This window comes from Pocillopora damicornis, chromosome 2 (assembly GCF_964200805.1).
Source record: "Pocillopora damicornis chromosome 2, jaPocDami1.2, whole genome shotgun sequence".
NCBI lineage: Eukaryota > Metazoa > Cnidaria > Anthozoa > Scleractinia > Pocilloporidae > Pocillopora > Pocillopora damicornis.
Window position 1 is genome coordinate 21,872,553 of NC_142671.1, and position 22,801 is coordinate 21,895,353.

General features: G+C 38.3%; 1 protein-coding gene and 1 long non-coding RNA gene across 4 annotated transcripts; one reads left to right on the forward strand and one right to left on the reverse strand.

The window, feature by feature from the left end:
* Window positions 1-774: 774 nt before the first annotated feature.
* Window positions 775-6,117, reverse strand: LOC149050326 (barrier-to-autointegration factor-like). 2 transcript variants are annotated; one of them, XM_089197347.1, is made up of 4 exons: window positions 6,091-6,117; window positions 5,793-5,855; window positions 4,919-5,145; window positions 775-2,557 (listed from the first exon to the last, which is right to left on the reverse strand). In XM_089197347.1, the coding sequence occupies exons 1-3, from the start codon at window positions 6,104-6,106 to the stop codon at window positions 5,051-5,053; spliced, it is 174 nt and encodes a 57-aa protein (XP_089053473.1). In that variant the 5' UTR covers window positions 6,107-6,117; the 3' UTR covers window positions 775-2,557; window positions 4,919-5,050. The 2 variants fall into 2 exon arrangements, with proteins under 2 accessions (XP_089053473.1, XP_089053472.1); XM_089197346.1 differs by lacking the exons at window positions 4,919-5,145; window positions 5,793-5,855; window positions 6,091-6,117 and adding an exon at window positions 3,085-3,241.
* A 4,007-nt stretch (window positions 6,118-10,124) lies between these two features.
* On the forward strand, window positions 10,125-19,889 carry LOC149050327 (uncharacterized). Of its 2 annotated transcripts, none has more exons than XR_016183937.1 (3): window positions 10,125-10,199; window positions 19,179-19,267; window positions 19,491-19,889. It is a non-coding gene; the product is annotated as an uncharacterized LOC149050327 (long non-coding RNA). The 2 variants fall into 2 exon arrangements; XR_016183936.1 differs by lacking the exon at window positions 10,125-10,199 and adding an exon at window positions 15,198-15,292.
* The last annotated feature ends 2,912 nt before the right edge of the window (window positions 19,890-22,801 follow it).

Genomic DNA, 22,801 nt, shown 5'->3' on the forward strand with positions numbered 1-22,801 from the left:
GCAATTTTTTTGCAAAGTTCTTGGCTGAATCAAAGTACTTTTCTAGCCCAGCTAAGCTCCCAATTGAAATGTCTGGCAGATGGAACTTGATGAGAACTTATGCCCCATTCACACCAAAGCTTAAACATGTTTAAAAGTTGTTTTGTTAAACACAGTTTAATTTTTTTTTTCTTCATAGAAACTATTTAGCCGAATATTTTTGACTTGAATGTAGCACATTGGAAATGCAAGTTAGCAAGTACTTGAATCCAATGGAAAATCAAGTTTTTCAGTTCTCTGTTTATAATTTTCATTCAATGAAAACCAGTTTAACAAAACATGTTTTGCTGGTGTGAATGGGGTATTAGTTACATTCTAGATGCCCAAGTCTGGCAATCCTCAAAACGTATCCTTATATGAGATACAGGTCGGTAATGTGCCATTTCATAGTTAAACATGTTACAGTGTGTCGAGTTCAAAGCAACATATTTCTTTGTCACCTGAAAAATGTCTTACAGAACATTGTTTTCTAGTCCGCGAAAGGGCAAGAGAGTTGGGATGCTAGTAATCTATGCTAGCGGAAGCAATATTAGTTTCGTACGCTATCGAGTATCACCTTTGTCATGTGGAAAAGGTTTATTTTGAAAACTCAGTGGTTCACAGTCTACAAATGGTAAACGAACTCTTCACAAGACTCCATCCCATTTGAACTAAAAAAGCCTCTCCACCTCCTTATAGCAAACATTCTAAATAGCCCCCACCTCGAGTATAAGTGAGAACACAGTAGATTGAAAGTGTTTGTGTAAAACCTCTTATTTTGAAGGATACAACCAGTGCATTTACATTATCATCACCTCGGTGTAAATGGTTCCGAAATGCTGTTATTACCGATCGAAGAGAGTTCAATGAGTAGAAAGTTCATAATCGTTCATTACATGACGTTATTGTGGTACCTAATCTCTTAAAGCCTGAGCCAAAGCCTCCACAAAATGGATACCAATGCATTTCATGTTTCACGACTTTAAGTCCTGGCGTTCACAAACCTGAAGCTGGATTATTTCGTTTTCAATCTACAAACTGTCTTGATACATTAACTGATACACTAACTGATATTGTAAAATATAAAAGAAGTGATAGATAAAGTTAAAAGGAAAAATATAATCTCTGTGCGTGGAAGCTTTAGAGCGCATGCCACTTCAGCGGTAAAATCTTAGTTCAAGTCAATTCCGGAAATTTTCGGAAAACGTATTGGCCATAGTTCGAGCCACTTCTTAAGAAAAGGTTCTTATTAAACTCCTTTAGTCAGCTTACTAACCTCGGAGACCAAGTAACAGAGGTAAAAATAATTCGGAAATTCCAGTGCTTTCGCATTTGAGTATTATCTTTGTTGGAAAAAGAGGTGTTTATGGCCCTCTAACATAGGTACTCAATATTTTCATCCATAAACGAGTCACAAAGCAGGTATACACTCACTTTTGCAAGAGATGAGACGGTCACTCTGACAAAATATAGGCAGTTGTTTTCTATCACCTATTAATGTCCCATGAATTAAATGAAATCCTGTGCGCGAAATAATGATAATCAGTAAACTTAGTCTGGTTCTAAATACGAATGTGTTTCGTTTCTCCAGTGCACAATTCGGTGCATTCAAAAATAATCTCACCGACAGAGCTGGTACGTCCAAAATGTTTGAAATTTTCCGTAGGCTGCGACTGAGGATTGCGTTGCTTTAAAATCAACTGATTGTAACGTGCTGAATTTGAAAATAACACAACATTTGGTGAGTGTTAAATGCTGAATTTTACTGAAGAGAAGAACGTTAAGCGCAATCATCTATATCGAAGTTAAGTTCGTATCGAGGTCTTTCTGTTCTGAACACCCACTGAATTATAGACTCAACTTGCTGCTATTACCATTGTAAATGACACTAGCTATAGTCTGTGTCAGTCCAATATGTACTGGCCACTCGCAGTTTTCGAAAATAAAAGGCACCTTGCACGGATTACATATCTGATATTAAACAAGTAAATGCTTTTCAGCATACATAACGTTCGCATTCTTGGAAGGGACTTTCTGTCCTGCAATAAGACAAGTACCTTTTCAACAGACTCAACTGAATGGATTTGTCGTAGACTCCCTGCTCGACTATCAAAGGATGAATCGTTAATTCAAAGGTGTTTACATTACAAGTGTTATTCTCAAAATAGAGCTAACACCGTTGACACTGTTGACATTACAAACTCAATGTAAATAGTATAAAGGCGTTGCAACCACCGGAGATCTACAGATAATTCTAATCGTCAGTCCAAGTATCTTTTGCACCATTCGTCCAAGGCATTGAAACATGCTGTGCATTGGCCATCATCCGCTCCAAAGCCTCTCAGCCACTCGTAGAACGCTATGCGATCTTTATCTAAGACAAGAAACTTGCCAAAAACGTGATATGCTCTGGTAATTCCTGCGTCAATCAGCTTTCCCCCAAGAACAACACCTATTCCCGGGAGCTGGGAAACCCGTTTTTGTTTCATGGGGCTGTTGACAAAATCAATGTGCTGCCTTGAAGAACCGCTCATTATTCCTAGAGAAAAAAAAACAGCCGAATGATGTTAAACGATTTACGACGACAAATCGATCAATATTTCCATTTTTCTGGTGCAGACCGCCAAAGGGGCAAGTGATATCTCTACATGTGATAGGAATTTATTCGACTGCCTCACTGGCTTTAGTCCATACCATTGGAAGTAATGATGGTTTCTGGTACTCAAACGGACTAAATTTTATTGGACACAAGTTCTTAATCAAACTCGAGTAGAACAGAGCGCTTTCTCTGCTGTAACTGAGGTTTTCTAAAACCTCCCTGCTCGACACGAATTAGTACTTAGTGAAAACCATCAGACGTTTTATTTTCAAGACTACAACCAGCTACATTTATACCTTCATGTAAATGTAGTGAGTTTTGACACGCTTTCAGGTCAGATCTAATGAAATTAAATCTGTGCGAAGTTTATAAACATTATTCAAAATATTCTTTGTTCCATTCTTACATGGCGTTTTAACAATCATTACGATGTTTACTGTTGGCTGTAAATTGTTTAAGCCACTCACTCAAAACCAAGAACTTCCCAAACACTTCATATGCGTAAGCAATTCCTTCCCTTTTCATATTGCCACTAATTACGCTGTCTATTCTGGGGATCTTCGTACTTTTTTCATAGGTTCACTCACAAAGTTAACGTGCCTCTTTGAGGTCGAGCTCATGGTTCTTGGAAAACAAAAATATAAACAGACGATTCTCCTTACATATGCAATAAATCGATTACCATTTTCCATTTCTTTACTTGTACCATGAACAAGACAAAGCAAATGGTAGTCAGTTGGACAAGCACGCTCTTCAAGTAATGTCTAAAGACCCCTACAACGCCTAGCAACCCGTTGCGATAATCAAGCATTGACGCAAAACACAAAACAAAAGAAATAAATGGACGATTCTGGTTACATGTTCAATGAATCGATCATCATTCTCCATTTCTATCAGCCTGTCATTTTCCACCATCATAATGCTGTGTTTGTGGGTGACCGCGCCTTATTCACACAACAATAGCGTTCCTGCACGTTCTTCCTTTTCTTTTTAGTGCCAGACCCCTCACAGACCTCTCACACGGAAGCTTTGCTTAACGCTCGGAATCACACCAGCTTCGCTGATCGTGCGGCAGTTAATGAAAGCCCACTGACAGGCTAAGAGTTGAAGCTGGTAAACTGAGCGCAAATTATGTCGAATCACATAACTAATCTGGGTGTGCTGTGCTACAATCTTTCCAGAATAATCATTAAAGTACGGATTGACAATTTAACTCATTTTCATGTCATTTTGGAAAAACTTCACGATCTGTAAGGTTAGCTATGTAAATAAATAATCATTCCAAATGCAATTTCAGGGCATAAGGATGTACAACATATATACACCTCAAATGAATACCAAGAAGGCGGAAAGAAATTCCCAGCTGCCTTTTCGAGGTTAGAAAGGAGCTCCCTGTTCCGTTTTAGAGCATCTCCCTTCTGACGAAGAACGAAGATTATTAAAATGATTTATTGCAGTGATTAGGTCTTGTTCGGTGTTCGTAATACTAAGTTTCAATTAGGTTCGATTGTAGCACAGTATTTCGTACCTATTACGGAGAGCTTCGCTTTCTGAACGTGCCTTGTAAAGAAAGCTTTGCCTATCGACCATCGTCGCTGACAAGGTTTCAACAGATGCGTGACGCGTAATACGATATGAAGAATCATTGAATCAACAAGGTCGCGTCGCACTGCAATGGAGCGGTTAATCAAACTGTATTTACAGTCAGATTTAACTTCCCTGTTCCCTTTAATGAATTAAAACAACTGATTTGCAATTTGGAGCCATAGATGCTTTCTAGCCAAACAACAATTTTTTTCTATCGAAATGTGTACCCAATTTGTTCCTTTCGAGCTCAATATGACTTCAATAGGTCATTTTAACCACTATGATAAAGGACATTCCAAATAAACAGAGTAAATGATCTACAATCAAGTCTTTTTCCTTTGGGAAGCCATTTGTGCCAAAAATATGAATCACTAGTGATAAATTGAATCGTTGGAGCTGGATATGAATCGCTAGCTATAGAACTCATTAGTTGGTGATAGATATCAATCGGCAGCGATGAAACGCAATCGTTGGCGCTAGCAGCAAATCGAACTGTTTGAATTCAATTTAGTTGCCGTTCTAAAATGGTCAATCATCAGTGCTACCGTGGATTGCGTTACGTTATATTCCTTTTCCAAGATCAAATACATCCGATGGAATGTTATCGATCATGGTGGAACACATCAATGAATCAATATTCTTCTCAGTAATGCTACGAGCAAATATCTGTGAGACCGCCGCCTACTAATCCAAAATATGGGTAGTTGAACTTACTTAAATAGGATGCCTTTGTTCCTTTTTTTTTTCGGCGTTATGAGTGAGAGGAAGTAGATGGTTGTAAGCTGTAAGAGCACGCTGTTTCAATTAGATTATCCTCTACAATGCCCGACACCTAACTGCTACTAATCAGTATTGGATCCACCTAGCTCGAGAGGTCGAAGATTCTCGGAAATCCGTGAGATGGCGAAGCCGAACACCCGAAGCAGTAAATCCCATGACTCCTGAGGAACAAACAGAAACAACATGTCGGTAATTTTAAAGCGCGAACCTTCGCTCGTTAGGAAACCTTAAGAAATTGTCACACTCATCTGACGTTGTCACATTTACCTTAAAAGAAGGCCGATCATGAAGATTTTGTATTCAAGAAAAGAAGGTTTTTCGTTCAAGACACTCGAAAGTTTGACCGCAAAGCGCACATGAAAATGCGTCTAATTGTCCCGTGTAGCTGATATAAATTTTGTTATTAATTAGATTGGAGAATTTGTGTTGTATTAATAACACATCCTCTGGTTGACAGGTTACAGTTCTAACCCATTCCCATCCCCTTCGGTGTAGTATGGTACGATGAAGATAAGTTACATGTTTATCAGTACTAGAGGTAAAACAGGCAGAGAACTTTAGCATCTGGTCTAAATTAGTCAATCTTAAAGAGGGAACTGATCTAAGTGATTGGAAAAAATATCTGGCTTAGTTTTCAAACACTGAGTTTTCAGTTTACCCCTGTTCACCCTAATGCATATTCTCTACTGTTCTAAAAACATTTCCTAAGGCGCTGACAAAAAGAATTTGTTTAAAAATTAACAGCTCCAGGGGATTAACAGGGGATCATGCCCAACAGACAAACAAATAAACAAGTCCATACCCTCACCTGGTACCATTGCTTTCCTAGCAGCCCAGTTAGTTCGTATGTTTCTGCCTTTTAACTGCAGACCTAAAATTTAACCACACAGGTTTTCCTAATCTCAGCAGGGAAATTTTGACAGGAATAAAGTCATCACTAAGCACAGATTCGCTGTGCGTTTATGAATTAATCATTAAAAAATCGATTCTGGATATTACTCATAACAGCAGAAGAGAACGTACTATCTCCGATTTTGTACATTCCTTTCACAGAGAAAAAACTAAGAGAAAAACATTTTAAAAGTGATTCAAGATCACAAAAATACCTTTCATTTCCCTCATGGCTTTCTCCGCATCCTAAAAACAGTCAAACAACGTTAAAAATTAACATCAACTATCTCAGCTTTAGTGTCAGCTTTGCAGATCATAAAAGCAAAGAGCATGGTGCCTGTGAACTCATTCATCTCCTTCCAAGTATTGAATATCTTAGTAACCAAGTTTGAGGTCTGTACTCTAAGTTACTGACCAATACTTTTCCACTCACATTTATGGCCAAACCAATGTACAGGGAGGTTCCGTAACTTACAGTACAGACCAGAAAAACGAGGTCACAACGTGCTCCTGGATCGTCTTGATGATGATTTAGACAGTCATACTGAATATCTGATTCTTTTTTAAACTGGCTTCGTTCTGTTTATATATGTCAAGAGAATATTCGCATGCACATGAGGAGAACGATCTTGTGCTTTGGAAAAAAATAAAATTTCTTGCATTTTTTTAAACTTTAAAAAAAAACTTCGAGTGTCTTGAACAAAAAATCTTCTTTTCTTGAATACGAAATCTTCGCGATCGGCCTCTTTTGAAAGGTAAATATGACAACGTCAGATGAGTGTGACAATTTCTCAAGGATTACTATCGAGCACAGGTTCGCGCTTTAAATTGCCGCCATGTTGTTCCTGTTTGTTTCTCAAGAGTCAAGGGATCTACTGCTTAGGGTGTTCGGCTTTGCCACTTCGCGGATTTCCGAGAATCTTCGACCTCTTGACCTAGATGGATGTAATACTGATTAGTAGCAGGTGGTTGTCTGGCATTGTAGAGGATCATCTTACAACTTACAACCATCTACTTCCCCTGACTCATAGCGTCAAAAAAAAGGAACAGAGGCATCTTATTTAGGTAAGTTTAACTTATAATATTTTGAATTATTTAGGCGGTGGTCCCACAGACATTTGTTTGTAGCATTACTGAGAAGAATATTGATTCATTGCTGTGTTCCAGCATGATCAATAACATTCCATCGGATATAATTTGATCATGAAAAACTCCTACTCTGTTGAAACTTTCGAATCATATTTTAATGGTAGTACAGACTGAATTAATTTCAAACTTTCATTTGCTGCTAGCGTTAATGATTGAGTTTTATCACTGGTGATTGATATCTATTACCAACTACTGAGTTTCTTAGCTAGTGATTCATATCCAGCTCCAACGATTCAGTTTTATCCCTAGTGATTCATATTTTTGGCACAAATGGCTTCCCAAAGGAAAAAGACTCTACTATACATAATTTGCTCTGGTTATTTAGAATGTCCTTTTATTGTTCTTGTTTTCAAAGTGGTTAAAATGACCTGGTATTAGATAGGAATAGGATAGGAAGCATCTATGGCACCAAATTGCAAAATCAATTGCTTTTATTCATCTAAGGGAGTAGGGAAGCTAAATTTGACTGTAATTACAGGTTGATTAACCGTACGATTACAGTGCGACGCGATCTTGTTGATTCATCGCATTATGCGTCTATGCGTCTGTTGAAATGTTATCCGCGAAGATGGTCGATAGGCAAAGCTTTCTTTACAAGGTACATTCAGAAAGCGAAGCTCTCCGCACGAGGTACGAACTGCCGTTCTACAATCGAACCGAATAAGACCTAATCACTGCAGTAAATCATTTATTAATTTCTGTTCTTCGTTAGTAGAGAGACGCCGTATGAGACAAACGGAACAGGGTTTTCTAACCCTGACAAACTCAGCTGGAAATTTCGTCTCGCCTCGTTGGTATTCACTTAAGGTGTGTATATTCCTTTTGCTCACTGAAATTGCATTTGGAATGATTATTTATTTATATAACTAGCCTTACAGACCGTGAAGTTTTTCCAAAATGACAATTTCAATTTTCAGCCAACAGCAAACAGCGTAATGATTGTTACAGCGCCATGTCAGAATGGAGCAAAGCATTCCTAAATTGGATAACGTTTATAAACTTTGCGCATGCATATTTCACTTCACTAGATCTGACCTGAGAGTGTGTCAAATCTAATTACATTTATATGGAGGTATAAATGTAGCTGGTTGTAGTCTTGAAAATAAAACGTCCGATGCAATTTACCACGTACTTATTCGTGTCGAGTAGGGAGGTTTTTGAAAACCTTAGTTACAACAGAGAAAGCGTTCTGCGCTACTCAAATTTGAGCAAGAACTTGTACCCAATAAAAATGTTAGTCCGTTTGAGTACCATGATCCATTATCATCCCAATAGTATGGACTAAACCCGGCGAGGCATTTGAACAAATCCTTATCACATGTAGAGATTACGCTTGCCCCTTTGAAGGTCTACATTTTTCTGGACGCGTTACGGACCTGTAATCGGCCCAATGCCTCTTTCTTTGTCACAAGGCGATTTTCCAAAATGGCGGACGTACATGATGAGACATTTTTCGGAGGCAAATGTGGAGCAGCACATTTCTAGGTCCATCAAAGGTGAGAAAGTTTTGACGCTTCTTTCTTTTTTCCTTTCCTTTGAATGGTCCAAGTATAATTCTTACAGATGTGCGCTCCGGTAACTTAGTACTAGGGTCAGAAAGCTTTTCCCATGAGTTTACTCTGTGTCTCAAGGTTATGCAATCTTTTGGGCTAAGTTTAGAAACATTTTGCCTTACAATAGCGACGCTAATCATTCTTTTTCGACAAAAATAAGCAAATAGACAGATTATTATGGATTCCTTGCTTCTCAATGTTTCCAAATTTTTTCCTGATAAATATCGAAAGAAAAACCGAAGACCCATACTGTACTTGAAGGCGTTCCGTACCTGTTCTAGCCCAGTCCCCTCGTATTTGGTAACTCAACCCTGTTGGTGTAAGAGCATAAAGAAAGAGGACATAACATCTGAGCAATGCATGTTGGCGTTTAGGGTTATTTGATTGTTTCTAAGTCGATTAACATTCCTATGCACCTCCCTAACTTGGTCTGACTCACCAACCAAGTAGTCTGCATAGCGGTAAAAAGGATAACGATATCTGATGTTTGATAAGTTTGCTATACGGATATTGGAATGTTAGGGACCTGTCATAATTAGTCACAGGGAGGGGGGGGGGAAGGGCTGTCAGAGGTTTTTGGTTGTGTCACGATTAAATTTACCCAGTACCCCACAAGGCAGTTAATTTTCAATAGTGCTCTTCTACTCCGCTGACAACGACTGATCCCGCTCCGTTTCCCATGAAAGACCATGTTACCCCTCAAAATCCGCCGACCCCCGACCACCCCCTCTCTTCCCTCCCCCCCCCCCCTGCAATAAATAATGGCTGGTTTTAAAATATTGTCAAAGTATAGTTCTACCAATTCTACACGATAGACACCTCTTGCATGCCTTGAAAATCATCACAAACGGAAACTGGAAGCAAGCCATGCTGATAACTTGTCTGTTAGTGGACAAATATTTCTTTTCCATCCGACTAGAAAGTTCTATGGCATACTGTTTATGGGAACAAGATTCTTGGAATCTGGTATAGAAACATTTACCGGAAATTTAGATGGCGTGTTTTGCATCAGTGCTTGATTATCGTAACGGGATCCTGGATGTGATTTCCGATTTTTTCTGTTTAAAGATACGGTTACATTAGAATAAAAATAATTTAATCATAACCAGAGAAAAAAACTTCATCGTGTGATGTGTAACATAACTAAAGGATGCGTGTCCCACTCTTAATTAGCTAGAACAAATCATGCATCTTCTGAAAGCCTTCAACTTCTGAAACAATAGAAAACAATAGCAGTCTATAAATTATTTAATGGGCACGCAAAGTCTCTTCTACCGTTAGATTATGTGGTAAACTTAGTCCTGTATTTCTGAGAAATTCGATTTGTGAAATGATTAATCACAACTATCAACTCCAAAAAAGCCGTTAGAGAATCAAATTGCAGGTGAGTAGCTTTGGAAACTGATAGGGAATTATCAGCGAAATGTGTTTTCTACTGTCTTAATTAAGGTACGGACAAATGATTCAATAATTCAAGCCGCGTAAATTCTAAGATACTTGAACATGACATGTTGGGGGGTGTTACAATTTGACGGTTGCTAGGCGTTGTATGGGTCATTAGAACTTAATTCCGTGCTCGTTCAACTTTCTCTTGTTCTTGGTACAGTTAACTAGGAACACAGGTAAGTTAAGCTTCTCATTTTGCGTTTTGGCGTATTGTTATACTAGTGGATCTGTATAAGTACGTTTTCTTTTCATCGCGTTGTATTTTGACCCTGCAAGTAATGCTCCTTCCTGAATACGACTTGTAAATAAGAACGAAGCCGAAATCCTAGTCTCGGTGGCGTCATACGACGCACATACTTTTACACCCAAAGGACTAACACGATTCGTTCGAGAAGAACTAGTCGTCAAATCTCGTTTGCTGACTTGCTATTTAAAAAATTTACTAAGAGCATAATCTTTCCTCGTACCAAAGTAAATCTGGAACAAGCCGTTCTCTCAATATTTGTGCCTCAAACAACAGCATCGAAAGTTTAAAGGACTAACACGATTCGTCCGACAAGTACTAGTCTTTCAAATCTCGTTGGCTGACTTGCTCTTTTGAAAATTCACTGAGAGCATAAACTTTCTTCGTACCAAAGTAAATCTCAAACAAGCTTTTATTAATATTTGGGCTTTAAACAACAGCATCGAAAGTTTAAAGGACTAGCACGATTCGTTCGACAAGTATTAGTCTTCCAAATCTCGTTGGCTGACTTGCTCGGTAAAAAATTCAATAAGTGCATAAGCTTTCCTCGCACCAAAGTAAATCTCAAACGAGCTTCTCTCAATACTTGTGCCTCAAACAACAGGCATTCAAAGTGTAAATGCACACACTTTTCATATGAGGCATTGTGTTTATTTCATTCGTTCTGAGAGCATTACGATCAAACTATAATTTCCTCTTGTTTGTTATCGACTCAAGATATCGTGTATTAAACTTTTAGAGATTATCGGGAACGACCTAAAGAAAATTCTAAATTGTATATAAGTTGGAGCTCAATTAATTTTAACCCTCCGAGTGGATACTGTGATATTTACGAGAAAAAGAAAGGAAAAACTTACCGTCGTGACCCTTTTCAAGGTAAGAACATATTTCTTTCGCTTAGAATAGGCTGCTATCATGGCGCCAAATTATTCGCCAATTATACCTGATTAAATCCGCCTTTTTTACATTCTTAAGCGATGGAGACAAGGAATCAAGTTTGGAAGGCACTTACACATTCGTAGTCCTCCTTTCAGAGTGAATATAACGTTATTACGGCACGTATTTTCGTAGAGATAATGCAGTCAGAAGAATCGACTACCCTATTGGCCCATCTACTTTTAGAATTTTTAGGAATCAGAACACAATTGTTCCCTATACAACTATTTCCTGTTTTACAAACTCAAAAATCCGAACACTGAAACAGACCAATGCAAATTAGGAATCGTCTGCAAAGCTAAACTCGTGGAAACAGAAGTCATGCCAGTAAAGACGTGATTCGAGCTGAAGCTTTCTTTGTTTAGCATGTTTAGCTCTGGTTTCCCAAGGACGGGAAGAGACTCCTTTTTTGTATAGAGTGGCTAACATCTTTAGGTCTGCCATTGTCGCGCCAATATCTAAATATACAAGAAATTTACGTTCTTAAGAAAGAAAATGAGGGTACTTCCATTTAAATAATTCATTTCTTTTTCATTTTTCATCATCTTCTGAAAGCCATCAACTTCTAAAACAAAAGAAAACAAAAGCAGTCTATTAATGACTTAATGGCACGCAAAGTCTCTTCTGCCGTTAGATTGTGTCGTAAACTTCCCGTATTTCTGAGAAATTCGGTTTGTGAAATGATTAATCAAAATTTTCAACTCCTAAAAAGCCGTTAGAGAATCAAATTGCAGGTGAGTAGCTAAGGAAACTGATAGGGAATTATCAGCGAAATGTGTTTTCTGCTGTCTTAATTAATGTATGGACAAATAAGTCAATAATTCAAGCCGCGCAAATTCTAAGATACTTGAACATGACATGTTGGGGGTTGCTACGATTTGACGGTTGCTAGGCGTTGTATGGGTCATTAGAACTTAATTCCGTGCTCGTTCAACTTTCTCTTGTTCTTGGTACTTGTGCAGTAAACTAGGAACACAGGTAAGTTCAGTTTCTTATTTTGCGTTTTGGCGTTGTGTTCTCTCATATCTGATCACGTATTGTTATATTATGGATCTGGAGAAGTACGTTTTCTTTTCATCTCGCTGTATTTTGACCATGCAAGTAATGCTCCTTCCTGAATACGACTTGTGAGTAAGAGTGAAGCCGAAATCCTAGTCTCAGTGGCGTCTAACTACGTACATACTTTTACGTACAAAGGACTAAGACGATTCGTTCGACAAGTAATAGTCTTTTAAATCTCGTTGGCTGACTTGCTCTATTAAAAATTCACTGAGAGCATAAACTTTCCTCGTACCAAAGTGAATCTCAAACAAGCCGTTCTCTCAATATTTGTGCTTTAAACGACAGCATTCAAAATTTAAAGGACCAGCACGATTCGTTCGACAAGTACATGTACTAGTCTTTCAAATCCGGCGTTGGTTGACTTGCTCTGTTAAAAATTAACTAACAGCATAAACTTTCTTCGCGCCAAAATGAATCTCAAACAAGCTTCTCTTAATATTTGTGCCTCAAACAACATGCATTCAAAGTTTCAATGCACACACTTTTCATACGAGGCATTGTGTTTATTTCATTCGTTCTGGGAACATTAGGATTGATGTATAGTTTCCTCTAGTTTGTTGTCGACTCAAGATATCTGGGAGTAAACTTTGAGAGATTATCGGGAACGACCTAAAGAAAATTATAAATTGTATATCAGTTGGAGCTTAATTCATTTTAACCCTCCGGGTGGATACTGTGATATTTACGAGAAAAAGAAAGGAAAAAACTTACCGTCGTGACCCTTTTCAAGGTAAGAACATATTTCTTTCGCTTAGAATAGACTGCTATCATGGCGCCAAATTATTCGCCAATTATACCTGATTAAATCTGCCTTTTTCTACATTCTTCTGCGATGGAGACAAGGAATCAAGTTTGGAAGGCACTTACACATTCCTAGTCTTGCTTTCAGTGTGAATCAAACGTTACTGATTACGGCACGTATTTTCGTACAGATAATGCAGTCAGAAGAATCGACTACCTTATTGACCCATCTACTTTTGGAGTTTCTAGGAATCAGAAAACAATTATTCCTTATACTACTATTTCCTGTTTTACAAACTCAAAAATCCGAACACTGAAACAGACCAATGCAAATTAGAAATCGTCTGCAAAGCTAAACTCGAGGAATAAGAAGTCATGCCAGTAAGGGCGTGATTTGAGCTGAAGCTTTCTTTGTTTAGCATGTTTAGCTCTGGTTTCCCAAGGACGGGAAGAGGCTCATTTCTTGTATAAAGTGGCTAACATCTTTAGGTCTGCCATTGTCGCGTCAATATCTAAATATACGAGAAATTTACGTTCTTAAGAAAGAAAATGAGGGTACGTCCGTTTAAATTATTCATTTCTTTTCATTTTTCATCATCTTCTGAAAGTCATCAACTTCTAAAACAAAAGAAAACAACAGGAGTCTATTAATGACTTAAAGGGCACGCAAAGTCTCTTCTGCCGTTAGATTGTGTCGTGAACTTCCCGTATTTCTGAGAAATTCGGTTTGTGAAATGATTAATCAAAACTATCAACTCTTAAAAAGTCGTTAGAGACGGAATCAAATTGCAGGTGAGTAGCTTAGGAAACCGATAGGGAATTATCAACGAAATGTGTTTTCTGCTGTCTTAATTAATGTATGGACAAATTATTCAATAATTCAGGCCGCGCAAATTCTAAGATACTTGAACATGACATGTTGGGGGGTGTTACGATTTGGCGGTTGCTAGGCGTTGTACGGGTCATTAGAACTTAATTCCGTGCTCGTTCAACTTTCTCTTGTTCTTGGTACGTGTACCGTTAACAAGGAACACAGGTAAGTTCAGTTTCTTATTTGTCGCTTTGGCGTTGTGTTCTCTCATATCTGATCACGTATTGTTATATTATGGATCTGGAGAAGCACGTTTTCTGTTCATCTCGCTGTATTTTGACCATGCAAGTAATGCTCCTTCCTGAATACGACTTGTGAATAAGAGCGAAGCCGAAATCCTAGTCTCAGTGGCGTCTCACTACGTACATACTTTTACGCGCAAAGGACTAAGACGATTCGTTCGAAAAGTAATAGTCTTGTGAATAGTCTGCCAATTATACCTGATTAAATCTGTCTTGTTCTATATTCTTCTGCGATGGAGACAAGGAATCAAGTTTGGAAGGCACTTACACATTCCTAGTCTTGCTTTCAGAGTGAATCAAACGTCACTGATTACGGCACGTATTTTCGTACAGATAATGCAGTCAGAAGAATCGACTACCTTATTGACCCATCTACTTTTGGAGTTTCTAGGAATCAGAAAACAATTATTCCTTATACAACTATTTCCTGTTTTACAAACTCAAAAATCCGAAAAATGAAACAGACCAATGCAAGTTAGAAATCGTCTGCAAAGCTAAACTCGAGGAATCAGAAGTCATGCCAGTAAGGGCGTGATTTGAGCTGAAGCTTTCTTTGTTTAGCGTGTTTAGCTCTGGTTTCTCAAGAACGGGAAGAGACTGCTTTTTTGTATGTAGTGGATAACATCTTTAGGTCTGCCATTGTCGCGTCAATATCTAAATATACGAGAAATTTACGTTCTTAAGAAAGAAAATGAGGGTACGTCCGTTTAAATCATTCATTTCTTTTCATTTTTCATCATCTCCTGAAAGCCATCAACTTCTAAAACAAAAGAAAACAACAGGAGTCTATTAATGACTTAAAGGGCACGCAAAGTCTCTTCTACCGTTAGATTGTGTTGTGAACTTCCCGTGTTTCTGAGAAATTCGGTTTGTGAAATGATTAGTCAAAACTAAAACTCCTAAAAAGCCTTTAAAGAATCAAATTGTAGGTGAGCAGCTTAGGAAACTGATAGGGAATAATCAGCGAAATGTGTTTTCTGCTGTCTTAATTAATGTATGGACAAATTCTTCAATAATTCAAGCCGCGCAAATTCTAAGATACTTGAACATGACATGTTGGGGGTTGCTACGATTTGACGGTTGCTAGGCGTTGTATGGGTCATTAGAACTTAATTCCGTGCTCGTTCAACTTTCTCTTGCTCTTGGTACGTGTGCAGTAAACTAGGAACACAGGTAAGTTCAGTTTCTTATTTTGCGTTTTGGCGTTGTGTTCTCTCATATCTGATCACGTATTGTTATATTATGGATCTGGAGAAGTACGTTTTCTTTTCATCTCGCTGTATTTTGACCATGCAAGTAATGCTCCTTCCTGAATACGACTTGTGAGTAAGAGTGAAGCCGAAATCCTAGTCTCAGTGGCGTCTAACTACGTACATACTTTTACGTACAAAGGACTAAGACGATTCGTTCGACAAGTAATAGTCTTTTAAATCTCGTTGGCTGACTTGCTCTATTAAAAATTCACTGATAGCATAAACTTTCCTCGTACCAAAGTAAATCTCAAACAAGCCCTTCTCTCAATATTTGTGCTTTAAACGACAGCATTCAAAATTTAAAGGACTAGCACGATTCGTTCGACAAGTACATGTACTAGTCTTTCAAATCCGGCGTTGGTTGACTTGCTCTGTTAAAAATTAACTAACAGCATAAACTTTCCTCGCGCCAAAATGAATCTCAAACAAGCTTCTCTTAATATTTGTGCCTCAAACAACATGCATTCAAAGTTTCAATGCACACACTTTTCATACGAGGCATTGTGTTTATTTCATTCGTTCTGGGAACATTAGGATTGATGTATAGTTTCCTCTAGTTTGTTGTCGACTCAAGATATCTGGGAGTAAACTTTGAGAGATTATCGGGAACGACCTAAAGAAAATTATAAATTGTATATCAGTTGGAGCTTAATTCATTTTAACCCTCCGGGTGGATACTGTGATATTTACGAGAAAAAGAAAGGAAAAAACTTACCGTCGTGACCCTTTTCAAGGTAAGAACATATTTCTTTCGCTTAGAATAGGCTGCTATCATGGCGCCAAATTATTCGCCAATTATACCTGATTAAATCTGCCTTTTTCTACATTCCTCTGCGATGCAGACAAGGAATCAAGTTTGGAAGGCACTTACACATTCCTAGTCTTGCTTTCAGAGTGAATCAAACGTTACTGATTACGGCACGTATTTTCGTACAGATAATGCAGTCAGAAGAATCGACTACCTTATTGACCCATCTACTTTTGGAGTTTCTAGGAATCAGAAAACAATTATTCCTTATACTACTATTTCCTGTTTTACAAACTCAAAAATCCGAAAGATGAAACAGACCAATGCAAATTAGAAATCGTCTGCAAAGCTAAACTCGAGGAATAAGAAGTCATGCCAGTAAAGACGTGATTTGAGCTGAAGCTTTCTTTGTTTAGCATCTTTAGCTCTGGTTTCCCAAGGACGGGAAGAGACTCCTTTTTTGTATGGAGTGGATAACATCTTTAGGTCTGCCATTGTCGCGTCAATATCTAAATATACAAGAAATTTACGTTCTTAAGAAAGAAAATGAGGGTACGTCCGTTTAAATTATTCATTTCTTTTCATTTTTCATCATCTTCTGAAAGTCATCAACTTCTAAAACAAAAGAAAACAACAGGAGTCTATTAATGACTTAAAGGGCACGCAAAGTCTCTTCTGCCGTTAGACTGTACCGTAAACTTCCCGTATTTCTGATAAATTCGGTTTGTGAAATGATTAATCAAAACTATCAACTCTTAAAAAGTCGTTAGAGAATCAAATTGCAGGTGAGTAGCTTAGGAAACCGATAGGGAGTTATCAGCGAAATGTGTTTTCTGCTGTCTTAATTAATGTATGGACAAATTATTCAATAATTCAGGCCGCGCAAATTCTAAGATACTTGAACATGACATGTTGGGGGGTGTTACGATTTGGCGGTTGCTAGGCGTTGTACGGGTCATTAGAACTTAATTCCGTGCTCGTTCAACTTTCTCTTGTTCTTGGTACGTGTACCGTTAACAAGGAACACAGGTAAGTTCAGTTTCTTATTTGTCGTTTTGGCGTTGTGTTCTCTCATATCTGATCACGTATTGTTATATTATGGATCTGGAGAAGCACGTTTTCTTTTCATCTCGCTGTCTTTTGACCATGCAAGTAATGCTCCTTCCTGAATACGACTTGTGAATAAGAGCGAAGCCGAAATCCTAGTCTCAGTGGCGTCTCACTACGTACATACTTTTACGCGCAAAGGACTAAGACGATTCGTTCGAAAAGTAATAGTCTTGTGAATAGTCTGCCAATTATACCTGATTAAATCTGTCTTGTTCTATATTCTTCTGCGATGGAGATAAGGAATCAAGTTTGGAAGGCACTTACACATTCCTAGTCTTGCTTTCAGAGTGAATCAAACGTCACTGATTACGGCACGTATTTTCGTACAGATAGTGCAGTCAGAAGAATCGACTACCTTATTGACCCATCTACTTTTGGAGTTTCTAGGAATCAGAAAACAATTATTCCTTATACTACTATTTCCTGTTTTACAAACTCAAAAATCCGAACACTGAAACAGACCAATGCAAGTTAGAAATCGTCTGCAAAGCTAAACTCGAGGAATAAGAAGTCATGCCAGTAAAGACGTGATTTGAGCTGAAGCTTTCTTTGTTTAGCATCTTTAGCTCTGGTTTCTCAAGGATGGGAAGAGACTGCTTTTTTGTATGTAGTGGATAACATCTTTAGGTCTGCCATTGTCGCGTCAATATCTAAATATACGAGAAATTTACGTTCTTAAGAAAGAAAATGAGGGTACGTCCGTTTAAATCATTCATTTCTTTTCATTTTTCATCATCTCCTGAAAGCCATCAACTTCTAAAACAAAAGAAAACAACAGGAGTCTATTAATGACTTAATGGGCACGCAAAGTCTCTTCTGCCGTTAGATTGTGTCGTGAACTTCCCGTGTTTCTGAGAAATTCGGTTCGTGAAATGATTAATAAAAACTATCAACTCCTAAAAAGCCGTTAGAGAATCAAATTGCAGGTGAGCAGCTTAGGAAACTGATAAGGAATTATCAGCGAAATGTGTTTTCTGCTGTCTTAAATTAGTTACGGACAAATGATTCAATAATTCAAGCCGCGCAAATTCTAAGATACTCGAACATGTCATGTTGGGGGGTGTTACAATTTGGCGGTTGCTAGGCGTTGTATATATGGGTCATTAGAACTTAATTCCGTGCTCGTTCAACTTTCTCTTGTTCTTGGTACGTGTACCGTTAACAAGGAACACAGGTAAGTTCAGTTTCTTATTTGGCGTTTTGGCGTTGTGTTCTCTCATATCTGATCACGTATTGTTATATAATGAATCTGGAGAAGTACGTTTACTTTTCATCTCGCTGTATTTTGACCACGCAAGTAATGCTCCTTCCCAAATACGACTTTTGAATAGGAGAGAAGCCGACTGAAATCTTAGTCTCAGTGGCGTCCAACTAGGCGTCCAACTTTTATGCGCACAGACTAACACGATTCGTTCGACAAGAAATAGTCTTTCAAATCTCGTTGGCTAACTCGCTCTATTAAAAAATTCACAAAGAGCATTAACTTTCCTCGTACCAAAGTAAATCTCAAACAAGCTTCTATTAATATTTGTGCCTCAAACAACAGCATTCAAAGTTTAAAGGACTAGCACGATTCGTTCGACAAGTACATGTACTAATCTTTCAAATCCGGCGTTGGCTGTTGCTCTGTTAAAAATTCACTAAGAGCATAAGCTTTCCTCGCACCAAAATGAATCTTAAACAAGCTTCTCTTAATATTTGCACCTCAAACGACGGGTATTCAAAGTTTCAATGCACACACTTTTCATATGAGGCATCGTGTTTATTGCATTCGTTCTGGGAGCAGTAGGATTGAAGTATAGTTTTCTCTAGTTTGTTGTCGACTCCAGATATCTGGTATTAAACTTTGGGAGATATCTAAATATACCAGAAATTTACGTTCTTAAGAAAGGAAATGAGGGTACGTCCGTTTAAATCACTCATTTCTTTTCATTTTTCCGCAAATAAGGGAGATAAGAAACAGACAGAACAGCCTGAGAGCTATTTTGCTTAACGAACCCCAACAATCTCAGCTGGAATTCTTTGGGTCTTCTTAAGGTATGTATGTTCCGTTGTCCACTGAAATCGCTTTTAAAGTGCCCATTTACACACGTCCATAAGCAAAGAGAAATTATACACGCACTTGATTGATTCTAACTTGAGATCTAAACGAAGATCTAATATCTATTTGCACAAGTATCATGAAAAGATCTAAGCAATGGAGATTTTGATCGATTTGTAGTCGAAAATCATTTAACACCATTGTTTTTCTTTTCTCTAGGAACAATGAGCACTCCTTCAGAGCAGCACCTTGACTTTGTCAAGGAACCCATAGGACAAAAACCGCCTTCCAAGCTCCCGGGAATAGGTCCTGTTATTGAAGCAAACCTGAAGGGCGCAGGAATTACCCGCGCATATCACATTCTTGGCATGTTTCTTTACCTCGATAAAGATCTCGCAGCGTTCACCTCCTGGCTGAAACGCTTCGGAGCAAATGAGGGCCATTGCGAAGCGTGTTTCAACGCCTTGAACGAATGGTACGAAAATCACTTGGCCTGACAATTAGAATAATCTGTTGATCTGTAGTTGCAACGCCTTCATACTATTTACATTGAGTTCGTAATGTCGACGGTGTTAGCTCTACCTTGAGAATAAAACTAGTGATGTAAACATCTCTGAATAAGTGACTCATCCTTTAATGATCAAGCAGGGAGTCTATTGCAAATCTCCTCAGCTGAGTCTGCTTAAAAAGGTACCTATCTTCCTCCCAAGAATGCGTACGTTATGTATACTGAAAAGAATTGTACTTGTTTAATAACGGATACGTGATCCGTGCAAAGCGCCTTTTATTTTCGAAACTGCAATTGGCCAGTACATATAAGACTGACACAGACTATAGCTAGTGTTATTTACGATGGTTATGGCAACGAGTTAGTTCAGTGATTGTTCAAGAACAGACGGACCTCCATACGAACTCAACTTTGATCCAGATGCCCGCACTTAAATTTCTTCTTCGGCTAAATTCAGCATTTAACACTCGCTAAATGTCGTGTTATTTTCAAATTCAGCACGTCACAATCAGTTGATTTTAAAGTAAAGTAATCCTCAGTCACAGCCTACGGAAAATTTCAAACATTTTGGACGAGCCAGCTTCGTCGGTGAGATTATTTTTGAATGCACCGAGTTATGCACAGGAGAAACGGAACACGTTCCTATTTAGAACCAGGCTAAGTTTATTGTTTATTACTTCACGCACAGGATTTTATCTAATCAACATGAGATCAATAGGTGATAGAAAAGCAACAGGATGGATGGAGTCAGAGTGACCGTCTTATCTCTCGCAAAAGCGAGCGTATAGCTGCTTTGTGGCTCGTTTATGAATGGAAATATTGAGTACATATGTTAGAGGGCCATAAGCACCTCTTTTTCCAACAAAGGTAGTACTCAAATGTAAAAGCACTGGCATTTCCATATCATTCATTTTTACTTCTGTTACGTGGTCTCCGAGGTCAATAAGCTAACCAGAGGAGTTTAATGAGGACCTTTTCTTTAGAAGTGGCTCGAATTATTAAGAAGTTCAACAAGGTCTACAGTGAATCACGCGCATGATTATTGTTGTGGGAGAGCGAGTATGCCAGCAGAGGACGAATGAGTGTTGTTTCCCTGAGACCCTCGCGCTGAAGGGAAAATTCGTGATGGAGTGGAAACAAAACTCATTCTTTCACTTGGGGCCGGGTGTTTTCACGGCATGCCTCTGAAGTCAGAAATAGACCAAATTATATGCAGGTGTCACCTTACAACTTGATTGCATAATCTTGGACTAACGTTTCGTTCAAACTATAATCTTTGCAAAAGTCCCTCTACGTTTTCACGGTGTTATCGCTTGCCTAGACAGTAGATTTCGAGTTTTTGATTCTGGGGCAAAAGTTGCTGATTTTCTTCTTCAGTTTTTGCACAAAAAATGTTTTCTCGACCCGATTTGCCGTGGTTTCAACTCGCATTACCTGATCACGTGCGAGTCCAAAGTGCAAGTTTTTGTTCCTCGGGAAGTTAGTGAGTTTTGACCCAAGAAACGTATAAATTGAATCATGAGCGTTGAATAATTCAGATTATTGAGAGAGCGCCTGTATACCTAACTATTATCTGCCTTGTTTACTGCAAAGTAACAAAGAACAAAAAAATATCGTTTAGGTAAGCGCTTAATTCTGAGTCTGCATTATTAGGACGGTATCCTCTGGGAGTTTTCCTCGTAACGTTTATTTTATCAACTTGAAGATGGATGATTTTCACTATGGCTTACTAATGACCGTTGAAAAATTTTCGCGCAATAGGTAGTGACGTTTAAGGTCGTTCAACCGTTTTTAAGTCGATTAATATTCTTATGCACTCGAATCGTGGCTTCCTAGGTACTTTGCATAGCCTGCAGGAATGATATTGATATCTGACATTAAACAAGTTCATAATTTTCGCAACCCGGAATTTAAAGGTCAGGCATTTAGATAACGTAGTAGTAGCTGGATACTCTTTTTCACTCACAACTAAAAAGTTCAACGGCACATTGTGCATGGGAACAAGATTCTTGGAATCTGGTATGGAAAATTTCCCTTACGATGACGTGTGTCAGAGCATGTTTATCATGATGGGATCCAAGAAGCAAATTCGAGTTTTTTCTGTTAACAGTGCAAGTAAATTAGAAAATAATTTCATGATAGCCACAGCGAAACTTCGTATGTCATCAAGCAATATAATGACTCTCTGAGCAGGCAAAGTTTATCGTAGCGTTATAGATAAGATCGTAAAATTCCTGCATTTCTGAGAAATCAAGGATTTCTATGGAATTTGAAACGACTAATCAAACTACAAACACCTGTAAGGCCTTAAGTGGATCGAATTGCAGGTGAGCAGCCTAAAAATACATGTAGATGATAGGCTTTTCTTATTAGTTGCGCTTCAAACCGGTAAGCGGTATCCTAAGTTTTGAAGTAGCTAATTTTGATTCTCTGATGAGTTAGTTAACTACCCACGCTTTTCATATCAGGGGTTGTATTTATTGCATATCAGGTGTTGTATTTGTTGCATATATCATGGGATCTTTAGGATTAAAATATAATTTCCTCTATTTTTTTGTTGACTTGAGATATCTGGTATAAAACTTTGAGAGACTATCAAAAACGATCCAGAGAAAAGATTGAACCATATATCATGATATCAGTTAGAACGTAATCGTCTAGAAATCTATGAATTTGCCCGAAGATAGGAAATCAGAACTCATGCAGGTAAAAACATGGCGTGAGTGGAGCCTTCCAACTATTCTTGGCCTACCTCGATGTTACGAGAACGGAACGAGACTCATTTCTTGCGTTAAGTGGTAAAAATCTTAAGATCTACCCTTGTTGCAATGATATATAACTAACACTGACGACACTGCCGGCTACGAGAAGTGAGTCCCGAGAAACAAAACGAAGGCATTCCATACCTGTTCGAGCCCAGTCCTCTCGCATTTGGTAACTCAACCCTGTTGGTGGCAAAAGCATATAGAAAGGGACATAACATTCGAGCTATGTCGATTAACATTCCTATGTACCTCCCTGA

What these genes read in the sequence shown, in the direction of transcription:
- LOC149050326 (XM_089197346.1), bottom strand. Translation starts at nt 3,142, where the DNA reads ATGAAAAGGGAAGGAATTGCTTACGCATATGAAGTGTTTGGGAAGTTC. An exon ending in TGGGAAGTTCTTGGTTTTGA is followed by an intron (nt 2,558 to 3,084) that starts GTGAGTGGCTTA and finishes TTTTTTCTCTAG; the next exon opens with GAATAATGAGCGGTTCTTCA.